The 3,641-nt window shown below is 35.4% G+C and overlaps 1 protein-coding gene across 1 annotated transcript; it reads right to left on the bottom strand.

Moving 5' to 3' along the window:
* Window positions 1–841: 841 nt before the first annotated feature.
* Window positions 842–3,087, bottom strand: LOC143195250 (uncharacterized). The gene is made up of 2 exons (XM_076402243.1): window positions 2,899–3,087; window positions 842–2,796 (listed from the first exon to the last, which is right to left on the bottom strand). The coding sequence occupies exons 1-2, from the start codon at window positions 2,915–2,917 to the stop codon at window positions 854–856; spliced, it is 1,962 nt and encodes a 653-aa protein (XP_076258358.1). The 5' UTR covers window positions 2,918–3,087; the 3' UTR covers window positions 842–853.
* Window positions 3,088–3,641: the final 554 nt, after the last annotated feature.

Raw genomic sequence — 3,641 nt, 5'->3', positions numbered from 1 at the left:
GTGGTATACGATGTTTTTTGTTTGATTACCTGGCGCATAGATAAACAAATCTGATGGTTTTCCAACACGGGAACAGGCAACATACAATTGACCATGTGAGAAACATGGGTTTTCTAGATTAATACCACAAACACTTAATGATTGCCCCTGGGACTTGTTTATAGTCATAGCAAAAGCAAGCCGTCAACATGTCTATAGGAAATTTGCCATTACCAATGTCAATGAGTTGTTTAGAGAATATGTTTCCAGATTGGTCATTTTGTAACTCGACACGCATATTCTTGCTTAAATGAAGTACTTTAACATGTTTCCACAAATTGGAGGACTTTAGACATGCATTGAGTTCATCAGCTGGCGTTGATCGTGGAATCACTGGCAATGTTTGACGAAAATCTCCTGCTAATAAAATCATTGCACCACCAAATCGGTTATTATTGCTACGTAGATCTTTTAAGGTTCTGTCTAAAGCCTCCAAAGATTTTTTATGTGCCATCGTGCATTCATCCCAAACAATCAATTTACAGTGCTGCAAAACCTTTGCCATTGCAGAGTTCTTCGAAACGTTGCAGGTTGAAGTTTCATTGCTTTGCATATTTAATGGCAATTTTAGTGCTGAATGGGCTGTTCGACCACCTTCAAGCAAAGTTGCTGCGATTCCCGACGAAGCGAGTGCAAGTGCAATTTTATTTTGTGAGCGAATTGTTGCTAATATTAATGAAATAAAAAAAGTTTTTCCTGTACCACCAGGTGCATCTAAGAAATAAATCCCTCCAGTTTCATCATTTGTTACTTTCATAAGAGTTTCAAATACATACTTCTGTTGTTCATTTAACAGTGGAAGATTTGTTTGAATTTATTCTTTCAAAGCGTTGAGATCATACAGTCTTTCTCGATGCAACTCTTGGTTAAAAGCGTCATGCATTGGACGATTGGGCGCGGTCAGGCCTAATTGAATTAATAGTTTGTTTGACATTATCAAGCACATGTCCTCAATTGAAATCAATGCTTCATTGTAAATTTCTTCACTGATTTGTATATTTGGATTTCCCATTCTATTCCGTATTTGATACAAAATATCATCACACATATAATCTTTGTACTTCATCCACAAATCAATTGGGTTTGATGGGAAGCATGTAGATATGATTATAGAAAACAATGTTCGTATTTGATGAGTGTGTGATGATATTACAGCATCATTGAGAGTTTGATCCCAATGAGCGTCATTTTCAAGCAATTGCAAACGTTGACAGGCTTCTCTGTAGGAACCACACAATTCACCATCAACAGTTCGTAACTGTTGGAATGATGTTGGGCCACGTACATTGACTAATAGCAGTCGTAAATAAAAACATTCATCATTGCTTGGATGTACTGAATAAATCCGGCCAATCGCATCGGTGGAATATACATCTGTATATCCTGGAACTGGTTTTCCTTGTTTCCGTCGTATAAATCTCCTTGAGGATTGATTCCAGGTATAATATTTTGGCATTTCAGAATATAGCAATGTTTGTGCGAAATCATCGTTTTGGCATGTCTCAAAAAAACTGGTTAATGTAGTAGATGGTGGCTGAGCAGCTCTTTGTACTGCGTTCTGTGCTGTAAAATACACTCTTTGTCCATTTTCTAAATGCACAGCTAAGTGAACAACAGAAGGGTGTCTCTCATGAATAGGAAAAGAAAATATTCGCCAAACTGCTTCATTACTACTGACATAGCGGCCCATTTGGTATTGGGTAACTTCATCATTAGAATTCTCTGCACCAATTTCAATCACAGCCATATCACTCCCTTTGCTTACATATTTGCAAATGTATTTAATCGATTTCACTGAATGGCAAGATTCAACGTTGATGTGTGCTTTGAATGTCTTTGATAAAATGGGTGAATATGGAACAATCCAACGATTATCTATTTCAATATCTTGTTGATTTAATTTGACAATTGTTGATTTTCCATTGTCTGCTGTCGATCTGCGACGATACAATGGATAACCGTCATTACCAGTAATTGTTTCCGATATTAATGTCCGTGGATATCGTTTTGAACATTTACCATCCATCATACACGGTGAATTTTGATTAAGAGTTCCACAGGGACCATGTATCATGTTTTTGATAACTACCTCATGCAATCCAGGATCTACTTGTACATTAGGGATTTCAGCTGATATCACTGCATCAACTTCATTTGGCCTTATCTTTTCAACCAACCAAATCAAAATGTGTGCATGTGGCAATCCTCGTTTCTGCCACTCCACAGAATACATCCAGCAGCGTGTCTCACCAAACACATTATGTTTTACGATGAAATTCATTAAAGATTTCAACTTTTGTCTAAAGACTCTGGCTGTAATATCATGACGATCAATGGATGATTTCCCAGGTAATAACTCCTGCTTAATTTCTATCCATTGCGGATTGAATGTAAATGTGATGAACAAATCTGCTGTACCATAATGACGAACATACGACATGGCATCTTGAGCATATTCGTGCATATGCCGAGGGCTTCCGATGTATGTTGCTGGAAGAATAGTCATCCGACCGACATTCTGTGCATTTCCATCAGTATTAATCGCATCTCGAAGGTGAATATACTCTTCAGATCGGAGTTTGGTTTGATTCAACCTGATGAATGTTAATCTCTCCGTTTCAATTTTAACATACATGTCATCAACATATTTGTGATATAATCGCCGACATTTCAATATGCGATTATCTGCATTTTCCCGAATCATTAGGCGGTATGAATAATAGTTCATTGAACTGACTTTTTTGTTGGTTTCAGAACCTGTAAACAGATTTTGTTTTAATAACATTCAAATATAAAATTAAAATACATAATATAGTGACTGAGATATTATCGCCATAGCTAAACTAATATTTTAGTTACCTGTAATGGGATTTATCATTTTTATTGATAAATCGTAGCCATCTTCACCTTGCCAAAATATAATGGGATATTGCAGTGCATCATATGAGCGGTGTGTTTCCTTTATAGGTTGTAATTGAAAATTCCGACGATGTAAAACAATATCACGGGATTCCAAGTTTTCTCCAACTACAACGATAGCAACTTCATCAATAGTTGGTGCATTAAAACGTCTTGTATGTTGACCTGCAGGTGTTTTATCAGCTCTGATTACAATTTTGTGATTATCGGATGGCATCAGATCCAGGGCAGTTTTAAACAATATAATCAATTGATTGTGTTGATGAAATAAAGTTTGTAATTGTTCTACAATAGACCTTTTTACTAAATTGTTATGTGCACAACGCAGATCAATTTCTTGTGGTGAATTGCCCATAAAATAAATTTGCAGGAATTTGTTGTCGCTATCTGACACTGGTAACAGTGAACCTGCTCTGTGATATATTTGCCCTTGTATCTGTAAATAAAAAAAATATTATGGTGTGGTATAAATTAATGGATTGTCAATGATCAAACTTAAATAATATTTGATCTTAAAAAGTATATATTTAGTTTTAATTAATATCTATCAAATATAAAATATAATAAAAGTGTCACTGAAACTGAATCACCATATAATATGATGACTAAGTGATATATTTCGTAATGATTAAGAAATTGAAGATTAGTAACACATCTTAACTTTGGTGACAGAAAATTTTGTT

The sequence above is a fragment of the Rhynchophorus ferrugineus genome, unplaced genomic scaffold, assembly GCF_030347505.1.
Source record: "Rhynchophorus ferrugineus isolate W39M unplaced genomic scaffold, kcgeb_rfMv2 rfM4, whole genome shotgun sequence".
NCBI classification, from domain to species: domain Eukaryota; kingdom Metazoa; phylum Arthropoda; class Insecta; order Coleoptera; family Curculionidae; genus Rhynchophorus; species Rhynchophorus ferrugineus.
This window is presented reverse-complemented; position numbering and strand designations above follow the sequence as displayed.